The sequence below is a fragment of the Podarcis vaucheri genome (assembly GCF_965113315.1).
Source record: "Podarcis vaucheri genome assembly, chromosome: 5".
NCBI classification, from domain to species: Eukaryota; Metazoa; Chordata; class Lepidosauria; order Squamata; family Lacertidae; genus Podarcis; species Podarcis vaucheri.
Window position 1 is genome coordinate 43,570,760 of NC_138763.1, and position 22,121 is coordinate 43,592,880.

The 22,121-nt window shown below is 45.8% G+C and overlaps 1 protein-coding gene across 1 annotated transcript in view; it reads right to left on the minus strand.

Moving 5' to 3' along the window:
* ABCC2 (ATP binding cassette subfamily C member 2) overlaps positions 1-22,121 on the minus strand; it is a 40,505-nt gene that overhangs the window by 13,276 nt on the left and 5,108 nt on the right. The window contains exons 2-23 of the mRNA XM_082224960.1: positions 20,686-20,859; positions 19,885-20,031; positions 18,177-18,311; positions 17,754-17,876; positions 17,370-17,425; positions 16,601-16,835; positions 15,838-16,013; positions 14,613-14,790; positions 13,840-14,094; positions 12,520-12,585; positions 11,967-12,104; positions 11,736-11,882; positions 11,090-11,174; positions 10,858-10,924; positions 10,455-10,581; positions 10,160-10,336; positions 9,158-9,325; positions 7,407-7,593; positions 6,532-6,658; positions 5,141-5,264; positions 4,341-4,560; positions 3,568-3,722 (exon numbers count right to left, since the gene is read on the minus strand). Of these exons, the coding sequence (XP_082081086.1) occupies positions 3,568-3,722; positions 4,341-4,560; positions 5,141-5,264; positions 6,532-6,658; positions 7,407-7,593; positions 9,158-9,325; positions 10,160-10,336; positions 10,455-10,581; positions 10,858-10,924; positions 11,090-11,174; positions 11,736-11,882; positions 11,967-12,104; positions 12,520-12,585; positions 13,840-14,094; positions 14,613-14,790; positions 15,838-16,013; positions 16,601-16,835; positions 17,370-17,425; positions 17,754-17,876; positions 18,177-18,311; positions 19,885-20,031; positions 20,686-20,859 (3,267 nt within the window). The remainder of the gene's footprint in view (positions 1-3,567; positions 3,723-4,340; positions 4,561-5,140; positions 5,265-6,531; positions 6,659-7,406; positions 7,594-9,157; positions 9,326-10,159; positions 10,337-10,454; positions 10,582-10,857; positions 10,925-11,089; positions 11,175-11,735; positions 11,883-11,966; positions 12,105-12,519; positions 12,586-13,839; positions 14,095-14,612; positions 14,791-15,837; positions 16,014-16,600; positions 16,836-17,369; positions 17,426-17,753; positions 17,877-18,176; positions 18,312-19,884; positions 20,032-20,685; positions 20,860-22,121) is intronic.

Genomic DNA, 22,121 nt, shown 5'->3' on the forward strand with positions numbered 1-22,121 from the left:
CCAAGGGGTCTATGAAATACCCTGCAAAGTCTGCCCAGCCATGTACATTGGACAAACAAACAGACGAATAAATGCACGTATCGCAGAACACAAGAATGCCGTCAAAAAAGAAGAAAAAACTTCCTCTCTTTTCCAACACATGAAAGAAACAGGACACGAAATTAATTTTGCAGATTCCAAATTGCTCTTTAACATGGAACATCACCACAAGAGAATAATCATGGAAGCCATCGAGATAGAGAAACACCCTCACAACATGAACAAGCGTGACGACACGTCCCGCCTGCCAGACATCTGGAAATTAGCCCTCCCCACAAAAACCGACACCAGAACCAGAGGCACACAGAACGCCGTCACCAATCAACCACACCAGACCCAAACCCAGACCCTCTCCACAGATAAATTACAAACTCCATCCAGTAGCCAAACTATAGTGGCACCTCCGGATGCTGCACCCCCCTGCAATCCCTACACAGATCTGGCTGGCACAGGGCACAAAACCACAGCTCGCCCCTATACACGAAGCCAAGCCAGAGCACAACTAAATGCAGCACAGCCATCTTCGAAAAACTCTTCACAAGCTCAAGAGGTCAAGACACGAAAGCTTTAGCAACTAATCCACACTTAATGACCCACCTAAGTGGTATTCAGAATATCACTCATGAAATCACTCAAGATATCCCTCAAGTAATTAAGGAACAAAAGAAGAAAAGGCACACTAATCTAGGAACTTCCTCTCTGCCCAGAACGTTGGAGGCTATACACCACACCCCCTCAACAGTATTTATAGGAACTCAAACACTAAGACCCTGCTCTGTTCCAGTAACAAGAAGCCGAAAGCACCAGCCTGAAGATGACGAGTGAGACCTCGTCGAAACGTCGCCCAGACACCCCAACTCTTACACGGGAAGACACCCGAAGACACCAAAACCTGCATATATATATATATATATATATATATATATATATGCAGGTTTTGGTGTCTTCGGGTGTCTTCCCGTGTAAGAGTCGGGGTGTCTGTGCGACGTTTCGACGAGGTCTCACTCGTCATCTTCAGGCTGGTGCTTTCGGCTTCTTGTTACTGGAACAGAGCAGAATCTGGTGTTTGAGTTCCTATAAATACTGTTGAGGGGTGTGGTGTATAGCCTCCAACGTTCTGGGCAGAGAGGAAGTTCCTAGATTAGTGTGCCTCTTCTTCTTTTGTTCCTTAATTACTTGAGGGATATCTTGAGTGATTTCATGAGTGATATTCTGAATACCACTGGGTGGGTGTGGTGTATAGCCTCCAACGTTCTGGGCAGAGAGGAAGTTCCTAGATTAGTGTGCCTCTTCTTCTTTTGTTCCTTAATTACTTGAGGGATATCTTGAGTGATTTCATGAGTGATATTCTGAATTAAGGAACAAAAGAAGAAGAGGCACACTAATCTAGGAACTTCCTCTCTGCCCAGAACGTTGGAGGCTATACACCACACCCCTCAACAGTATTTATAGGAACTCAAACACCAGATTCTGCTCTGTTCCAGTAACAAGAAGCCGAAAGCACCAGCCTGAAGATGACGAGTGAGACCTCGTCGAAACGTCGCACAGACACCCCGACTCTTACACGGGAAGACACCCGAAGACACCAAAACCTGCATTCCTGTACCCGTGAAAATCTACGAAAGCAAATATATATATATATATATATATATATATATATATATATATATATATATATATAATTAAATTTTTTACCAACAACCAAAACACAAACAGTGAAATCCCCCAGGTGGTTGATACATTGGGTATACATAATCAATAATAACATATTCAAATCAACCATATGTACAATTTTATATACGTTAACACTCCTCCATCCACAAGGTTTATTTAACTTTTAACATTTTAATTGCCCCAAATTGTTCAAACCTACCCAAATAATTCAATGTCTTCTCAAACCAATCCTCCTCTTTCTCACTGACCTTAAACCCTTTCATTCTGTGTATCTTCACAGTTATGATCTGTATTATGATCTGTATTATGTTTTATATGTTTCACTTCACTGCTTGGGTGTTCCCTGAATGTAGAGTGGTTTACAAATTCTGAGATGGGAGGGGGGGCATGAAATGCCAAAGTTCTTCTAAACTTCATTCAACCAGTGCCCTTTTCTTACTCAGGTTTTCTCATTTGAATTCTCTCTCCTTAACTTTAAACATTTTTCTCATTATTCTCCCTAACCTACAAACTGGTTTTGTTGTTTGAAGGTTCCATTGGTACAACCATAGACATGCACCACACCTTTTCTTTGCATTATAAGCTTTCTGCACCCATTTCATACATCTCAATGTATAAGATAATGGAGACCTCTGTGTCCACCGTTAGATACTCAGGGCTGATCGGTGACTTGCGTTCTCTGCTCAATGGAGGCCTGGTAGTAGGAAACTCTCCAAGTGGAGCAAGGCACACAGGAGTGGAGGTGGTGGAGGATGTAAATTGCAGCTGGATTGGGTCCAGTTTTTTATTTATACTTTTCAAATTTATACATTTCATTAGTTCTCCAATCAATTTAACATTTCAAAATTTGACTTCTTTCCCCCTCTTTCTGCGGTTCCTTAAATTTATTTTTTAATATATTCTGCATATCCAAATTCATTTAACTTGCTCATTTAATTATCTACTGTAAGTATATACTCTTATAAAACTGCAGGTTATTACAATAATCCTGCTAATGTTTTTATCTGTTTACAATTTATCTGTAAAGATTCAATATTATGCTTTTAAAGTATTTTTGTTATTGATATCAGTATAAATAGTTCTTTACATAAGTAAGTCTCCAGAAAGGTTCTTGCAAAGAACTTTACAATCTAAATTGATAATGGAAAAATCTACAGGGGCTGGCGGGGGGAGGGGGGAGAGATTATTTTCCCATTATCTTGGTCCCACTGATTAAAAAGAAACGTTTTTTTAAACCACCCAATTTACTGAAAGCTGGCAGACATGTGTCATGGCTGGTGATGGGAAACAGACCAAAGTTACACGAATTATAGCCCAGGAAAACCTAACCATGAAAGGCACCCATCTTTTCTCTGCCTGTTAACTTCTTCATGTTTACATGATTTCAGCTTGAATCCCCCAACCCCGAACTTTTTGGTTAGCTTAAACCAGGACTGCAATGCTGAGGGTGCTATGCTGCTATAACAAGGGCAACTGGCAAGGGTGTCTGGAAACTACTTCTGCTACTGCACCTTGAAGGGATGGTCCAAACCAAGGGTGGTGCCAGTCTGGTGCCCTTCATATATTGTTGGACTCAAGCTCCCATCATCCCTCACCACTGACTGTGTTGCCTGGGGCTGATGGAGCTGAGAGTCCAGTAACACCTCCAAACGGTTACACATCTGCAGTGAGTGCACATGCAGTTGTGCAAGGAAGGCTGGAAGCTAAGCCTGATAGAATCCCACAAGAATCTCAAAGCAGCTCTTCATGCATCATCAGCATAGGTGCCCCCATTCCCAACACACTCTCAGCAAGTTATAGCTTGAGGCACTTGCCAATTCCTCCTGGCCCAGTTAAAAACTTTTGAGCTCATACCTTGGCAAACCTGTTCACGATGCGGCCTGTTGGTGTTGTGTCAAAGAAGCTCATGGGCACACGCAGGATGTTGGACAGCAACCGCTCATGTAGGACCCGGGAGGCCCGGACAGCACCGTGGGCAGCAAGAAGGGCTGAAGTCAGCAGGAATAGAGCTAGAACAAAGACATCCATTGGTAAGGACCTGATGCGTAGGGAGATACTGGCATCAACAGCCTTAAGCCATTTGGTACTAGAGGACAGGGATAGGAACCTGTGGCCCCCCAGATGCTTTTCCTGACAACAACTTCCATCATTTTAGATCACTGGTTATGTTGGATAGGGCTGGTGGGACATGACATTCTGTTCCATGACATCTGGTAGACCACAGGTTGTCCATCTCTGATCTAGGTGAATTATGGTGCAGTTCCATCTGCTTTGGTGTTGTGCCCTGATGATATCACCTCCATAGACCTCTAGTGGTGCCCTCTGCAAAATGCCACCCTGGATAGCTGCCCATGTGTTCCCAGTAATGGGTCTATTGCTTTCAGCTGTGGGTCCAAATTTCACAGGTCTTTGGACCTTGAAAACTGCTACCAGCTCAAGAACAGAGCTTCCTGCTCTCGAGTGGAAGCCGTGTCGGATGTTCTGCTTCTGAAAAACATTCAAAAACCGAAGCACTTACTTCCAGGTTTTCGGCGTTTGGGAGCCGATTTGTTTGTCAACTAACAGGGCACAGGGCAGTTCCTGGCCACTCTACATTTCTCGAGTGGTTCTGTTTTTCGGAGACTTACACTGGCCAGCACCCAATGTCCCATAGATTCCAATACGCAGGTCACGTTGAGAAGCTGGGTAGGTCTGGTTTGCGTACTTTGCAGCATCATTTGTCCACTCACTAAGCCACAGGTTGGAGCCAATCATGGCTACAGCTTGCCCTATGTAGGCAAGCAAGACCATTGTTGACAGGCACCAGCCAACAGCACGGAGGTATTGCAGATACATGCTGAACTTCACCTACAAGGCAGAGGATTGTTATCAGACACAGAGTGCCGTAGTGGGTGATCATTGTATGCACTCTAAAATAGCAGCCCTTGAAAACCTCTTACGTTCCAGCATATGCTATGGCATATGACTCAGTTAACCAGAAAATAAGCAGGAACAGTCCAGTAGTCAGTATATAAGGACAGAAAGACTGAACTGTTCCTTGGAGGGACATGGCGCAATAATGGACACTGCAAAGGCTCTTAAAATTGAGCGGTAGGTTAACAGGAAAGAAAGAATTTAACAAAACCCAAAATAGAGGGCGCTATTGTATTCTCATTTTTTATTTTTCTGTTCGAACTGCCTGGGGATCTTCGGACAAAGGGTGGTGTACAAATTAATTAATTTATCAATCAAAACAGCATTACTACACCTTTTCCTTGGGGGTAATGGAATGAGGATTCCTTCAACTAACCTCCTGCAAGGAGGTCATTCTCTGTTCCCCATCTAGCTCTGGGACAGGGTCTCCACAGCCCTCCTCCCTTCCATCCCTTTGAGACCCTCACTTGTCCTAATTATGAGGCAGGAGAACATTTTGACCCCTCCCTCTCACCTTGCCAGTTTCCATGGCCTCCTTGTCAATCAGCCTCTGTCCTTTTATCTCAGTCACTGGCTTCTTCTCCTTCAACTTCATTCGCTGTGACATCGTGAGCGACTTGTGACTGCTGTTACTAAGGCTAACACAGGAGAACAATGATGAGGGACAGAGATTCTATCGTCCTTCCCCGTATGCTCTGGGCACTGTGCTGCCCTGCCTGCCATTTTGTTTTTCTAAAGTATTTATACCTTGCCTTTTGGCCAAAAGGGGTCTCAGAACAGTTTACAAAAATCAGTTCTAGGGCGGTTCCTGCCCTCAGGGTGACAATCTAAAAATACACGACACATGAAACCTGTTGTCTGGTGACTGGTGCGGCAACCCTTTATGAATCTAAGAGCACATTAGGATGACCCAACATCCCAGTTCATCGTTTTGCCCTGTATCACCCAATTTGGTTTTTCTCAGACCATCAGAGGTGGCTGAGATCAAGGATTCTGGAATGAAGCTGAAAGTCTGAGTATGCCCAATGAGAAAAACATCACAGAACTTTGGAATCAAGGCAGCTGAGGGTGAAACTCAGCAAAGTATCAGCTATGCCAAGTCCGGGACGCGGGTGGCGCTGTGGGCTAAAGCCTCAGCGCCTAGGGCTTGCCGATCAAAAGGTCGGCGGTTCGAATCCCCGCGGCGGGGTGCGCTCCCGCTGCTCGGTCCCAGCGCCTGCCAACCTAGCAGTTCGAAAGCACCCCCGGGGGCAAGTAGATAAATAGGTACCGCTTACCAGCGGGAAGGTAAACGGCGTTCCGTGTGCGGCTCTGGCTCGCCAGAGCAGCTTTGTCACGCTGGCCACGTGACCCGGAAGTGTCTCCGGACAGCGCTGGCCCCCGGCCAATAGATGTGAGATGGGCGCACAAACCCCAGAGTCTGTCAAGACTGGCCCGTTCGGGCAGGGGTACCTTTACCTATGCCAAGTCCAGAGAACCTGTGCCCACCCACCCCAGATGTTGTTACAGTATACCTCCTGAATGGGAGTGACAACCTCTGGAGGGCCACAGGCTTCCCATTCTTGAGCTACACAGAGACAAAACCATTCTGATCCCAGGCCCTGCAAGCCCTAGGAGGATGTTGATTGGGCAAGTGTGTGAAAGATGTGGTGGTGCTGAGCGAGTTTTTTAGCCATGTGAGGAAAGATACTAGGATCATAGACGAGACTCTAGGAAGGACTTCTGGTTTTGAGGGGGCCCCTTTGGTCCCCACCTACCCCAACCCTAAGGCCTTGCTCAAGAGCCTTAAATAAATTCCAAATGGAAGAAAGGAAAGGGAGATATTCAAAAGACAGGGAGAAAGATGGGGAGAATAGGAAGGCAAATTAGCAAATAAAGTGGCTGTGAGTTCATAGGAGGCCTAACCTGCGGATGAAGTCCTTTTGGTGGACACTGGCCTCACTCTTCTGGGACATGGTCACCACATCAGTTGGTACCTCCTCAGCTCCAGGTTCAGTGTCCCCATCCAGTTCTAGGTCCTCTTCCATCCCCACTAAAAAAAAGTCAAGACCATGGCATGAAACTCAGGAAGGAGGCAAGTTCAGGAAGAATTAAGTCTGAAGGTCACTATATCGGGTCATTATCTTAGGTGGATCCTGCCCCACAAGAGTTGTCTCGTTGCTGTTCAAAATGGAGTTTTGATACATGGAAGTTACAAATCATATTTATGGCACCACCTTACTGTGACTCACTCCAGAACAAGATGCATACTGGACAGTCACTTCGATCAGTGTCCCTCAACCCTGTATACAAGGCATGAGGAACCTCTGGGCCACAGGCCAATCTTAACCTGCCAGTGGTACCACCTTGGACCTCAAGGCCATTTTCTCAAAACCATGCCCACCTGTCAATCAGCTGGCATTGCTCCGATGGGCAGCTGCAGGTGAAGTGCATGCAGCCAACAGCAACAGAACCAGTTCCCCACAGGAAAGTTGGCATGCGCAATCAATGCAACAGGATTTAGAAGAGTTCAGTTCAACTCTCTTCCTAATCAGGAAAGGGTTTACACTGAAATCCCTGCTAGAGGGGGGAAACCTTAGTTGTGGTAGACGTTGCAATGCAAACCGCCTCCCTGATTACGCTACTAAATCAAATATGTTTTCTTCTGTTTCAGCAACACCTTGCTTTATTGTGAAGTCAGGCGACAGGTGAGGAGCCCAGCTCAGCTGTCAAATTTGGCTTAAAAGGCCAATCCTGATAAGGTTCTCCTACCCCTGCTGTATAATGTAATGCTTTCTTACCTGTAGCTTCCTCTTCAGGACTGTTTTCCTGCTGGTTTCCATATGTGTTGAGCAGCTGAGCAAATGCTTTACCATTAGCCAGTAAGGTGCTGTAAGAACCCTGTTCGGAAACAGTTCCAGCCACCAGCACCACAATGTCATCCACTTGGGCCAGGAAACTTAAGCTATGAGTCACCAGGATCCGGGTCTGTGGCACAAACCAGCATATCACAATTAAGGAGGTAGTATCAAGAAGATGTATGGGACGCGGGTGGCGCTGTGGGACTTGCTGATCAGAAGGTTGGCAGTTCGAATCCCCGCGACGGGGTGAGCTCCCGTTGCTCGGTCCCTGCTCCTGCCAACCTAGCAGTTTGAAAGCACGTCAAAGTGCAAGTAGATAAACAGGTACCGTTCCAGTGGGAAGGTAAACGGCGTTTCCATGCGCTGCTTTGGTTCGCCAGAAGTGGCTTAGTCATGCTGGCCACATGACCCAGAAGCTGTACGCCGGCTCCCTTGGCCAATAAAGCGAGATGAGCACCACAACCCCAGAGTCGGTCACGACTGGACCTAATGGTCAGGGGTCCCTTTACCTTTATCAAGAAGATGGCACCCCAGCCACTCTGTACCCTGGACCTATGATATTATATCAGGAAGGCTTCTACAGGAACACTGTGGACTCACCTGTCTCTCCTTTACAAAAAGTCCACTTCGCTAACTTAAACTAACCCTCCTGAATCCTCCTCCTGCAAGCTTTGAAAAAACAAATGCTATATCTATTTCCCCATCGAAATGGCCACTCCTCCTTCAAACACAGGCACTAGAAACCCCGCCCAGCAGCTACAATTTCTAGGACGCAGCTCCAGCCTGAAGAGAAGCAGCTGAGCTTCCAGCTTGAAGACTCTCAGCTGACTCTCCAAGCCAACTGGAACATGCCAGCCCCTGCAAAACCACTGCAACCAACCTAAGCCACTAGGTAGAGTAGCTTATTGAGGAGATCTCCGCCAACTCCTTTTCCTTGGACTCTGATGACAGCCTGCTACCTCACATCTGCTCCTGACCACATCAACCCCCTGTTGCTGCCTTTCTGCCAGGTTCTGACTCTACACATGCCTCTGGCCTTTGGATCGTCATCTGCATGAACTCCAGACTACCTACGATCGCATCTATTGCCTTTGATCCAGTGTTTGACCTCCACTCCATCTGTGGCCACATCTGTTTCCCTTCTGATCCTTGAACACCTCTACCTGAACAGGACCCACTCTTGGAGCTAGGTTAGGTCCCGACATTTGGCTTTCATGCATCTTAATATTGCCGTATGTTGAATTTCTAATCCTCTTTATTTAGCATTGTTTGCTTGTTTTAACTTAGCCTTCTGCCAGCTGCCTCAGTTTTCTAAGAACACACTGAAAGGCAGCGTCACAAAACAGAAGCAAACACCCAATCCAGCTGATGCAGTTGATTAAATTTACTGTTTCAAGTAATATGGACCTCAATCCCAAAGAGGGTGGAGCTCTACACTCTTTACCAGGGACAAAGCAAGCTTCCATCTATAGAAAACAGTCACAGACCATTTGGAGTCAGTGACTTCTTTTGGAGCCAACTTTCAGTTACCTGAATCAGTAACGCTTGTCTCCCACACTGGCTAGATTTTTGTTCGCTTTTTTGTTCTCTTTGGAAGAAAGGTGGAGTATCAGTCTTGTAGCACTAACAAACAAAACATTTCTCCATCAGCTCTTCACAAAACAGGGTCTGCAGGGCAGGCAAGAGCTCACCTTATGCTGCAGCAGCCCCTGTGGCCCCAGCACTTGGTCAAAAATGTGTCGTCCTACATGGGAATCCACAGCCGACAGGGGGTCATCCAGCAAGTAAATGTCTGCGTTGTTGTATACAGCTCTGGCCAGGCTGACACGCTGCTTCTGGCCTCCACTAAGGTTAATGCCCTGCAGAAGAAAGCAGCCAAGCTAGGATCTCTGAGCTTTCTCTATGGTTCAGTGTGTGGCAACAACTTGAGCTCTGATTACTTGAGGCAGAAGCAGCCCCCTCCAATGGATTTGGCTTGGTCAGCCTTGACTGATGAAGATGGTCCTGCTGAAACTCACTCCACATGACAGTGAATACTATAATAACAAGAATTCAGCATTTTCCCGTAATCATCCATCCAATCAAATGCCCTTTCAGGACTTCTCCTACCCTTATGCACTCTCCCAATAACAATTCTCCTGCCCTCCCTTAGTCCTGCACAGCTGCCTACATTAACACTTGCTCTTCCCACACCTCATACTGATGTCCAAAGATAACCAAATATGATCAGTGTTAACTCTCAATGACAGTCATAGAAAAGTAGAATTTCAGAGTTGGAAGGGACCCTAGTCCAATTCCACTCAATGCAGGAATATGCAGCTGTTTCATATGGGGATCAAACCTGCAAACGTGGCGTTATCAGCACCACACTCCAACCAAGTGAGCTATCCATTGGACCTCTTAAGAATCTCCATGGAAAGTTTTTGTAATTCAGAACAGAGTTGGATGTTTTTGTTTTCCTCCAGGCTCTCAATGGGCCATGAAAGAAAAACACAGCTATATGTGGCCACAAGAGCACTAGTAACCATTACTATTTGGCTAGGAACTTTTGTAGATTTCTTTGCAAGGCTGGACCATCACCCACAGCATCCCTTGTTCCTGCATATATCAGAGTCATCTCCCTCCCTGTTCTACTTGCTCCTTCGCCCCAGATTGCCACCTGCCCCTTCTGCCATTAAGCCCAAGGTTGGCACCTTCTCTCCAATCTCAGTAAGGTCTCCTCCTGGCAGCAGCTGCAGGTCTGGGAGAAGAGCACAAGCATCTATGACCTGTTGGTATCGGGCCTCATCAAAGGGTGACCCAAAAAGGATGTTGTCCTTCAGTGTGGCATTCTGGATCCATGCTTGCTGAGACACATAGGCTATGGAGCCCTGAAGAAGCAAGAGGAAGAGGAGGAGAGATCTGTCTAGTCAATAGTACTTGGGAAAATCAGTGAATTAGAGATTAGCTTCTCTGGGGCTTCTTACCAGAGCCGCCACCTCCTCTCACCTTAACATTGATATGTCCTTTGATGTTCTCCATCTCTCCCAACATGGCTGACACCAGCGAGGATTTGCCTGATCCCACAGGTCCTACAATGGCCAACAGGTGCCCATTTGGAATTTTCAAGTTTATGCTACAGGAGAAAAGTAGCACATGAAAGAAGCATGTATACGGAAGTGGACTGGTCTTTGGGGCCAGGAAGGAACCATCCCGATTGAGAGAAACTCTATCAGAACATTCTCATTATCGTTCAAGGCCTGGTTTACCTTTCCCTGCCTTATCCAACAGGCAAGTGGGTAAGAAAGGACCCCCCCTCCCCGCTTACAACTTTAATGCAAAGGATCACAGACATATCCCTAAATCCCCTCCCCACAAACATACAAAATTGGTCTGGTATATGGTGACTTACTCTCTAATGGTGGCATCTGAATTTTGTTCCCAGGCAAAGGAGGCCTCAGAGAAAGTCACAGCACAGCCTAGAGGAGAAAGAAAAGGTAGCATTATCATCAAGGACAGTGTAGGAACGATTCCGGCCCCATCACAGAACACAAGTCACACCTGACGTCTTACGCATTTTTACCAGCCTTCTACATTTGCTTCAGAACTCTGCCTATGACCTCCAAACCCTAACCTTCAATTACCAGGGCTTGGTTCATGACATATGGCCGAAGTGTTCAGGTCTTCACTGCCCAGGTAGCGCTCCAGCCGTTCAGTAGATACATTGACCTGTAAGGTGTAGAGGCAAAGTCAGGCATGCCAGGCAGTGATTGGGGTACCAGCACACCTGCAGAATCCAATTCTGATGCCTGTGCCCACTTTAAACATTTTTAGAGCTATGATCAGCACCAACTGATTAGTTTTGGGAGCTTCTCTTTCAATTTCCCTCAATGCCTCTGACATGGGGTTATGCTGAGGCATTATGGGAAATTAAAACTGCAGCACCCAGACTCAGCAATCCAGTGATGATCAGAGTGTTGCCAGTCATGGCTACCTCCCTTGCCAGGTAAGACTGCCTGGGGGCACTTTGCCAAAGACCTTCTTAAAGCTGGGGGATGGAGTAGCTTGGTGCTTTCTGGTGCTCCATGGCTTGTTGAGAGAGACATTTGCCATACAGACTGATCAGGAGTCTATGATATGCAACCCAAAGCTAAGGGAGCCCCAGTGCCATTTGCACAACCCAGGACCCAACCATCTCTTTCTACAAACAGGGAGTGAACACCAAAACTGGGGTCAGGCTCCCCCTCCCACCTCAGTTACAGGATATATGTCCCTCACCAGCCTACTCACCTGTACCAGGGAGGACAATGTCAATGGCAGGAAGCCCAGAGGGAAGCGCAGGACGTTGAACAGAGAGATAGAAGTGAAGGCTTTCTGCGCATCCAAAACATTGTTTTCATCAACCATCACATACACAGCAAATGTTACCACAGAGACCTAAGGAAGGAGAGTCAGGGGTGAGGGGCATCTTTTACATTGCAAGGGATGAGCAAAAGGAACAAAAATAGTGTGCTGTCTTACTATGAAAGGAGCACAGGCAAAGAGGAAGATGGAGACGGATTGCAGGTAGGCAAAGCGCAGCAGCCGCTTCAGCTCCTGTGCCCGGATACCTCTGACTCGTTTCTCAAATGATGGCTCCCAGGCAAACAGCTTCAGGATCTGAAAGGATGCTTCTGGTCAGATATGGGGGCTCAGTTCAACAGAGCTTTCTATCCAGGGAAAGCAGGAGCAGGGCTCCATCCTACCATGTCTCATTTCCAGCACAAGCCCCTTCCCGACGCACACATTGCAGGCAAAGGCTAAGCAGGCGCTGACCTTGCATGCCTGCTTTGGGAAGGCATCTGGCAGAGATCAGAGGCAACACTCCCAGTTATCCTCTGCCTTATCTGCAATTAAAACTCCACTGACCAAGTAGTAAGCCTAACTGAAATCAAATGGACTTAATTATCAGTAGACGTGGCTAGGATTGTGCTGCAAGCAATGCAAGGTCAGACTAAAAAAAAAATCCATTGATGTTTCCATCAGTACAGCCAACTCATCACTGTGTTGGAGCAATCTGGTCTCTGCTACTCACCTTGATGCCGCTGAGAATTTCATTCATTATTTTCATGCGCTCATCCTTGTGCTTCATGTTCTTCACCTGCGCAAAGAAGTAAGTTGCAAAGAGGGAGTTGATCATTGTTCCAGCCCCACATAATACGTTGCCCAGGGACAAGTCATTTGTGCTTTGTCTCTGACAGTTAGAGGCACCACATTGCCATAGTTTTGCCCTTAATTCTCCAACAGATCTCTGAAAGTGAAGCTGGGGGGTTGATGCTGTGCCCTATAAGACTTATTCTACAGAGGTCTACAGTGCTCAGTAATATATACAGTGGTACCTCAGGTTACATACGCTTCAGGTTACATACGCTTCAGGTTACAGACTCCGCTAACCCAGAAATAGTACCTTGGGTTAAGAACTTTGCTTCAGGATGAGAACAGAAATTGTGCTCTGGCGGTGCAGCGACAGCAGGAGGCCCCATTAGCTAAAGTGGTGCTTCAGGTTAAGAACAGTTTCAGGTTAAGAACGGACCTCCGGAATGAATTAAGTACTTAACCCGAGGTACCAGTGTAGGGGTTTGTGTGTGTTTGTGTACACACACACACACACACACATGCATTGTTTCTTTTTTTCAAGTTGCGTTTTCTACAGATTACAATGCTCAGTCTTGTTCTAAGCTCTGAGACATCTACATTAAACTGGGATAATCAGACTTCAGGATTTTGAATAAATGAACTGTACAGACTATTGTACAGACTACAGGGATGCGGGTGGCGCTGTGGGTAAAACCTCAGTGCCTAGGGCTTGCCGATCGCATGGTCGGCGGTTCGAATCCCTGCGGCAGGGTGAGCTCCCGTCTTCGGTCCCAGCTCCTGCCCACCTAGCAGTTTGAAAGCACCCCTTAAGTGCAAGTAGATAAATAGGTACCGCTTTCTAGCGGGAAGGTAAACGGCGTTTCCATGTGCTGCGCTGGTGCTGGCTTGCCAGAGCAGCTTCATCACGCTGGCCACGTGACCCGGAAGTGTCTCCGGACAGCGCTGGCTCCCGGCCTCTAGAGTGAGATGGGCGCACAACCCTAGAGTCGGACACGACTGGCCCGTACAGGCAGGGGTACCTTTACCTTTAGCTTTTACAGACTATTTTTAATAGGCTGCTTTTAATAGAATGAAATCTAATCACTGAAGCCCAGTACAAAAAATTACACAGGGCAGTTACATTCAAAATTCAAGGTTAGCATTTGGAGCACACGCTTGGCCTAAGAATTTGTCCTCTGTAGCAGAACTGACCTCACAGCCCTTTCAAACAAAAAGGCACTGCTAGTTCCCCACCTACCCAGGATATTCCTTCCCTCACCTGGATGGCTCTGGCCTTCGTGACCAGCACAGCATTGATGGGGATAAGCAGGACCATGACAGCAATCCCAGCAAGCACAGAGGGGCCGAGCTCCAGCCACAGAAACACTATAGACAGCACAATCTGCAGGGGAGCCGACCACAGCTGGTGCATCATGTTTGTGAAGTCCATGAAGCGCTGGGCATCTGCGGACATCAGATTCACCGTCTCGCCCACTGTGGATTCTTTCCGTGTGGCATTGGAAACAGTAAGGGCCTGAAAGCAGATACAACTGTGGCTGTAAAAACTAGGGGTACCAGATAATGCCATAGCCATTAGGGACCAGGGCACAAAGCACTAAGGATGAGCAAATCTGTCAGTGACTTCCTGTCTCTGTTTCTCACTTTTCCAATCTTCACTTTAGTCCTCCACATCGGTTTGCAATTTTTAAAATAAAATCCATGAAAATCCATCAGCATTTTAGTATGAATTTCTCCTAATATACCCATTTGCATGCAAACTTGCCTAATGTACACATCTCTGCAAAGCTGTTTCCCCAAATATGATGCATCTGTGTGTGCTATTACCACTTATATATGCATTTTGTGCACACTTTATCCCAGTGCATGCATTTCTGTATGCATTCCTTGGCTGGATAACTGCACTGCAAAAAAATCAATGAAGTGTGAATGTCAAAGGATCCTTCCATCCCAAGATCCAGGGGAAAGCAGTCCAAGTTGATTGGTCAGTACTAAGGAGAGCAGCCCCCACAAAAGGCGAAGGACCCAGCTGACCTTCTTGTAGATGGCAGCCATAAGAGCAGTGCGTACGAGCATGCCCAGTTCAAAGCAGAGTTGGAAATACTGCTGTAGGCAGATGGATTGCACCAGTGCGGTCAGAAACAGCAGCACTGCATAGAGGTAGCCATGCCAAAGGTAGGCATTTGGGTCTGACACAAAGGAGATCATCAGCCTGCAAGAGAAAATATTGATGAGCATCTCTCTAAATTCGACTCAGACTTGCACAAACCACACCCCAATAACACGCCCGCCTCCCACAAGCCCTAAGCATCAGCCTCTTGTTCTTCCACACACAGGCTACAGGCTCCTCCTCAACCAGGCTCATGCAATGCAACCATATGTCACATGTGGACAACTCACAGGCCACATGCAACCTTTGTGGCTCTCTCCTGAACACCTCCATGTCTCCAGTGGACAATTTTAGTATACATGTCCACTCAGAAATAAGTCCCATTGTGCTCAGTGGGACTTATGCCCAGTCCCAGCTAAGTATACATGTGATAGCAGCCTTAGGGATATACCTGTATCTCAATAACTCATCACTATTCCTCAATGCAGAGACCAAACTGTGTTCTTCCCTGGAGCAAACTCTGTTACTTATCCCCTACAATGGACAACTAATATGAAACAACTTAAATGGGACCACAGTATAAAACCTGGACCTGGGAAAATCATTTTTCAGATCCAAACCCTGACTTTCTCTCAGAATGTTCCTCATCTATAAAAGCCATCTTAATGCACCATCTTACAGCAGAAGCGCAAGGAAATTGTTTTAGTTGCGCCTGGAATCTTCAGGCACATAGTTTGTGCCTTTAAAACGGTGAGAATGTTTTAAGGAATTCATCAGCGTGTGGATGGTCCAGACCGTATACAGTGGTGCCTCAGGTTAAGTACTTAATTCGTTCTGGAGGTCCATACTTAACCTGAAACTGTTCTTAACCTGAAGCACCACTTTAGCTAATGGGGCCTCCTGCTGCCGCTGCACCGCCGGAGCATGATTTCTGTTCTCAACCTGAAGCAAAGTTCTTAACCTGAAGCACTATTTCTGGGTTAGCGGAATATGTAACCTGAAGCGTATGTAACCTGAGGTACCACTGTATATGGATTTCCAGCCAGTGTCAAGATCTTCCTGCATCAGAAGCTTATTTAAACCCCATTGCCCACCATCCCAGGGCACCAGGAAAACTCAGAATTAAAAAGTGGAGCTAGGAGGACTCACTTCAGTAGCTGAGGGCTCACAAACACCAGGAGGTCTTGCACTACCTTGAGTGCCACTGATTTCATAAGGTTCCCAGCAAAGGTTCGGAATATAGAAGCCATCAGCCAGCTCTTCGCGTAGTCAGCAGGAGAGTCTTTCTTGTCTGCCTCCTTCTTGCCTTTTTCCTTTTTCTCTTCCTAAATTCAGAGCAGGGTTTAGGTCTGGCAGGCATCAAGCAGCCCCCAACTCTCAGGGTGGGGCAACTGCCACATAAAGCCAGCCATCTTATTTATTTATTAAGATTTATTAATTTGATAAATTTGTATTCCACTTTACTTCCCAAAGGAGCCCCAGCGTGGCAAACAAGCAGCTATAAACTATAGAAACATATTTTGAACATCTTAAAAAGAATTCCAATACAGATGCAGACTGGGAAAGTTATTAATGTAGAAGGCTCCTCAAGAAGATGGTCTTCAATAGATGCCAAAAAAACAATGGAGACAGCACCTGTCTAATTTTCAAGGGGAGCAGGGTTCAAAGGATAGGGACCACAATACTAAATGTCCGATTCCTACGTTGTGCAAAACGGAGCTTCTGTTATATGCAGAAGCCCCCCCCCCCCCCACTTGTAAAGCACAGTGATATTGCCACCGGACACCCCCCCCCCCCAAAGCTCTAAGCTGCAGTGGGCTTGGGGATCCTAAGTGTAAGATTTCCTCCCATTCAGCCCAGCATTTGGATCTGAAATGTAAGCCCCACTCTCTCTCCCAGCAGCAGTAGTTACCAAAACCAATGCATCCTGACTCTGGGCTTTGCTCAAGCCATTCATTTGCTGGTCAGTAGCTGCTGAATGAAGTTTCCTCTTCCGTTGGCGGATCTCCAGTTTCCGCTGAGCATTTTTTATTCCAGCTGTCATGTTCTTCTCAAGCGAGCCTAAAATTTTCCCCGTCTTATGTTCTTCCTTCAAGTCCCAGAGGTCATCAATTTCTAGTGGCTTGCGATAGCCCTTGAGCACCATCCTGAAAGGTACAGCAGATTTACTCAGGTGCTCAAAACCCTTGCTGCTCTTCACCCCGCTAATTTGTTGCTTTGACCATGCTCAGGCACAACAGTGAAATGAGCCCAGTATCCAAGGGTTGGGGCTTTGGGGGAAGTGAGAGGCTGCCAGCTCCCCATCAGTTGGCACTTGTTGAACAGAATGAAGAATTCCAAAAGGCTAGACCCTCTAATTAGACACACCAGAGGAAATAAAAGACTTAAATAGGAGCTTGGTTTAAAACACTACATTGCAGTACGGCATTTCTCACCATGCAAATATTTCAGATCCAAAGCCCTAGTGATTAGAACTCTGTGGTCTTAACCCCTTCATATACTAACTAGCACTGTTAGGTTTGACTGCAAATCTCCCACATGCACAACAGGAGGAGAGCAGGGAGAAGTCCTGTTTCATAAGCAGAAATCCTTGCACTAATGGGACAGATTAGTTGACCCTAACCCTAACCTTTATTCTCCTAGATGTAATACACTTATCTTTCCCATTCAGATTTGCATACCTGCTGTACCACTGGAAAGTGAGGAAGCTTAGGAAAGAGGCCACAATCTCTGGGTTCTGAAAAACACGGGAGGCAGAATGTCTAGGTGAAAAATTCAGGTAACAATAGTGTGACTAACCTGGCTGTCACTTTTGAAACAAAGCCTTCAAGACACAAATGCAAATGTTCCTTTTGAGACCACTCCCACCAAACAGTGCACCAGGCATCCAGGTGTGGCCTATGAAACCCAGCTTCCTGGTGAGCTGATGTGTGGAAACGTTCCCTATCCCATCAAGCCCACTCCGAGAACCTATACAAAGTGGGGATACCATGCAGAATACCAATGGCTGTTCCTGTCCCAAAGCTTATCCTACAAGTCTAGACCATGCAGCTGAAGACACTCACTTTCTTTGCAGCTTCCTTCATTTCGGGGGCAACGTCGGAAACAATAGAGACGAAGAACAAAATAAGTTGAAGCCCGTAGGAGACAAGGAAGAAGCTAAAACGTGGCACATCAGTGATGGAGCCCTGCAAGAGAAGAAAGCAAATGGGAGATACTAGTGGAAGTAACCAAACTGTGAAGCTGAAGCCACTTCTCCCCAAGCAGTTAGGGCTAAAGTCCGTGCACCAGGACAACTCCTTCCTGCAGCTTTTTGGCCTTTCTCCCTACTTCCCCCTGCCTCAGGACTGTCCTGAGAAATAGGGTGGGTGAACCACAGCAGACAGGCTTGCAGAGCTGAATGACCCCAGAGGTGGCTTTGCTGGGGCCACCTCAACCTTTGCCATCCTGGGTTGCCTAGTTTTTCATAGACTTCTTGTGTTCCTGACCTGTATTGCTTGCCGGATGAGAGTCTGGAGCTGAAATACACCACAGAGCACAGAAAGGAGAAGGAAGATGAAGAGAGTCCCCGAGTCTCTGCGGACAGTGAAGCGGCGGCTGTCATGGATCAGCAGAACGAGCAACTGCAGTAGCGAAAAAGAGCCAAGAGTTTGCAAGACTGGGTTGGTTTCAGGGTTAGGAAATGGAGGGAGGTGTGATGTAAACTCATGGCACCAGGCTGGACATCAATCTTGATAATGAAGAGGAACCTGAGATCCACCTTCTTAGCTCGCTGAACATGCTCACTTGAGACAAGCTCAAAATATGGCTTGTGACTTCTAGTCGAGCTTCCAGAATGAGATCTGGAAACAGACTGATGTATTACGGTAATTATGAAATAAGAGAACGGCCTTTGCCTTCATAATTCTAAATCTGTATAATGCTAAAAAAATCTACCTCCACTTCCTAGCTCAGATCAGATCACCTAGCCAGGGTGTAATTAAATGTGACAAACTAAATCAGTGGTTCCCACCCCTGCGGAGCACTTGAAAACTGCTGAGGGTCTTGGCAGAACCACTTAATGGTTTTTCTGCCTGTTGTAGCAATGGTGATGTGCTGTGCTAGAAGCTGTATGATTTTCAACTGTATTTTTATTGCTTCTTTTATTTCTTAAGATACGACTTTTGATGACAGAATTCAAATTACAATCAAATAAAATATAAGAAATAGAAGCAGCAATAAAAATACACACACATGTGTGTGTGTGTGTGTGTGTGTGTGTGTGTGTGTGTGTATATATATATATATATATATATATATATATATATATATATATATATATATATATATATATCATACCAGTGGAAGGGTGTGAATCTGATTGGGTTGTCAGTTCTGGTTGCTGTTTTTAACCCTTTCTCCCTGTAGTATTTTCCTGATAAATGCTGCCTCATCTCAAATCTGCTATTTGCCCCACAGGAGAAAATATACAGGTGCCCATCTTCAGGGACATACCAAATAAGATGTAACTTGAGGTGTATGATGCACCTTGGGGTAGCAGGTTGCCATTGAAGGGACAATGTGAAAGGGATCTACCCTCGTGGAGAAGCACTTTGAGAGTAATATGAGGGTGATGGACAAATTTTGTTCATTGAATATTTGTACTAATATTATCCCACTGTTTTTATTGTATTTTAAACTACCCAGCGGACTTGGGCCAATGGGCAGCCACTGTTGTTGTTGTTTTCTCATATATTCCTTGTTAGTTTGTTCTTTTCATGGTGTACTTGGGAAATATGGGAGTTTGATGATGGGGAATTAGTGTGGGGTCACTTTTTATTATGTTCTAGTGTCTGCTTTTTATGTTGTGGTATAAGGTTTGGGTTAATTAATAAATAAATTTATTATTATCCTAAATCTCCCTTAAAAAAGAAAAAGCCGTTTCAGGCAGCTGCTTTAAAGATCGGAGAAGATCAGAGCGCTGGCATTTTTTTGGGGGGGGGATTTGACTTTTCTTCCTTGTTTTTTCTCTAATGTAACCCCCTCCCTTCAAAATACTATTCTGGGTCTCATCAGAACTTGTATTAGCACACAGCCCAATGGAAACAGAAGGCTGAAACTGGAGTTGGCAACTCTGTGGTGAAAAAAAAACTTGTTCTTTATAAAGGACATTTTAATTCCAGATCAGGACATGGTTTGATGAAGGAGAGCTCTCACCCAACTAATGAAGTAGAGTGCTGGATTCAAGTACTGGACAATTGGGTTTCGACTAACAGGGGTTGGGTGCGGGAGGTTTCCAAGGTCTTCGGCAACAGTGAAAAACACTTCAGCAAGGGCCATCAGTAAGAGCAGCGCAGCCAGCACCTGGCAAAGGAAGAGCAGACGTGTCAGATTGCTACCTGCAACGTTCTAGGAGAATAAGGTTGCAAGGAGCTTCTAAACCCATCATGGAGAAGCTACATATGCAGGGCAAAGCCACATTCCACAGCACAAGTGACCCAGGAGCACTGCTGTGCATCACACCCTCCGTCAAGTAAAAATCAAGTGTATTGATATACCCCTTTCCTACAAGGAATGCACTCAAAGTGGGTTCAAAACACATAAAAATCCCTGTGTTATTTATAATATAAGTATATGTATATGTTTGTTAGCTTTGATTGGGTATTCCTTTTTATAACAATCACAGTGCAAACTACATCAACAGTAAATACACTACAGTACTTGATTCCTAACAATTCTGTATATACTAAACACCACCACTATCATGACAGCATTACATAAGCAAGACATGGTTCAAAGGCTTCTGGCCGAAGGACACTTAAGTTCATCTGACCCTCCGGCTTTCCTGCTCTTTCCACCCACATTTCCCAGTTAGCACAGATCCCTACTTCACTTAAACCCTTTCAGGGTTTCTCACATCACCCCCATCCACCTCCCAGAGAACTGCTTTGCCCTTTGATCTGCATGCCCTTTGCTTCCACCCTGCTACTAACTCCGGGGCACACCTTTCTCTCCCACCTGTTTAATAAGGTAAACTCTTGTGACAGATGATTTCTTCATCCTGGATGTGCAGATGTGGAAAAGCTGCACTGGGCCAAAGAGCCAGAGGAAGCCCAGGGGGATCCAGACCAGAACAGTCTGTTCAAAGCAGAGTGGCAGGTCGGCATCATTCCGGTCCAGGAAAGAAGAGTTCTGGAGGCATCAAAAAAATAAATAAATAAAAAATAAGGCATATGCCAACACTTGCTAAGATCTTTAGCCCACATGTACTACCTGACATAGTTTCACATGTATCCATGCCCCACACCACTATGTGTTGCACCAGGGATGGAGAGCCTGTGGTACTCAAGATGTTGATGGAGTCCAACTCTCATCCGCCCCAATCAACATGGCCAATGGTCGAGGATGATGGGAGCTGCAACACTGTGGTGGTGGTGCCTTACATCTCTGTTCCAAGTTCCACTGTGGATCTACACAGACAATTAGCATGTAAACATTGACAGCAATTGCCACAATTCCAATACCACAGCACCTGCCATGAACTCATTACAATGCTATAACATCTTCCAAAGATTTGCTGTATTTGCCCAATGCATCATAACACAACCCCAGGATAACCGATTTCCACCTCCAGTCTCCACTGCTGTTCTGAGGGTGTTCTTGTTCCATTGATTTACAACCACCCTTACTCATCCTTATGCTAACCCATTCAGTATGACTCACCTGCAATCAAGCTAGTTAATGATGCTTTGTGTTAGAATCCAGTGACATTTTCAAGTGGGCAAAAGTCAATGTTTGTATTCACCATAACACAGCACTGGTGTTTACTACCAGCATGTAATTGCGTTGAACCTTTGTTGCACATGCTATCTAATAAGAGCAGTTATCAATTAGAGATACCCTGGTGGGATATCTATATGGTTTATGATGTACATGTTGTGTGAGCTAACATTGCTGATACTGTGTTTAACTCTCAAACTGATTGGACATCCTTTCTTCCCCTTAATTCAATATTTACCATTATTTCTGCAGAACAAAACTGGATTTCGTTTTTACTACACTGGGATCAAAACAGCTGCAGAAAAATCTGTTTCTTACAGCACAATGATTGCAGCCCACGTTCCCTTTAAAGAAACTTCAGCATGCAGCTTGGTTGAGTAGTTTTAATGGAGCAAATATAATTATTAAGTATTTTTGCAAGACTCTTTAGGGCTTGTATTTGTAAAGAACTTTTGAGTTAATTGTTAAATGGGGGAAACAGCTAACGAATCTACAGTGGAGAGAGCGCCACAACAACACATCCCCATGATATACATGCAAAATGATGTGACAGTGTCCCACTGGAGGCAAAGCCAGGAATGACCCCACTGCTGCCAGCCCCCAGGGCATCCCTCTAGGAAGAGGACCGAGTCCTTTTATGTGACACACAAGCACCATTTTGGAGCAGAACAAAC